The following is a 629-nucleotide window of genomic DNA, read 5'->3' on the forward strand; positions in this document are numbered from 1 at the left end:
CTGAAGCTCTCTGACGCCAATGAAGTTAATGTTTACGTGCGTGGTAATGATGGAAAAGTCCAGAAGTATACGCATAAATAATACAGTAACTGACTTGCTGTACATAACATCAAATAAACGCTCAGAATATTTCTTAAATTGTTTTTATAAACAATTGTGTCACCAGCATACTAGGGCAATGATATAAGGCAATGAAACCCATTAATTATTTACATATTCGTTCTGAATTTAAATGAAAATCGAACTAGAATAAATTATGTATATAATATATATAACAAATAGGAAATGTTGTTTATTTTTCACTTCATTGCTATCACAGAACTGGCAAAGTCTTTGATCGGGAGGTTCCATAACAAATCGACCAGTCATAATTTGTAAAGGAAGAATTCTGAATCGAAATTGCCATACTCAGTAGCCATGAGCATTCGAATTTACGTAGGTATTTACTACGGTATACTTTAATTATCATTGAATGACGTCATAAGATTAGCGTCATAAAATGAAAATTCGTTCTACAATGCGATCAAAAAGAATATAATGTGTATACTGTTTTATAACTGTCGATATTTAAACTTACAGAGTAAGTTTTTGTTTTCTTATTTTATGGCATAGGGGAGTTAGCGAATCAG

The 629-nt window shown here is 31.3% G+C and overlaps 1 protein-coding gene across 1 annotated transcript; it reads left to right on the plus strand.

Moving 5' to 3' along the window:
- Positions 1 to 34: 34 nt before the first annotated feature.
- Positions 35 to 277, plus strand: LOC132754756 (uncharacterized; the record flags this gene model as incomplete). The annotated part of the gene is given in 1 exon segment (XM_060745445.1): positions 35 to 277. A coding segment is annotated over 1 exon segment (47 nt), but the record flags the coding sequence as incomplete, so codon positions are not given.
- Positions 278 to 629: the final 352 nt, after the last annotated feature.

The sequence above is a fragment of the Ruditapes philippinarum genome, unplaced genomic scaffold, assembly GCF_026571515.1.
Source record: "Ruditapes philippinarum isolate M1 unplaced genomic scaffold, ASM2657151v2 ctg3321_1_1_1_1, whole genome shotgun sequence".
Lineage (NCBI taxonomy): Eukaryota > Metazoa > Mollusca > Bivalvia > Venerida > Veneridae > Ruditapes > Ruditapes philippinarum.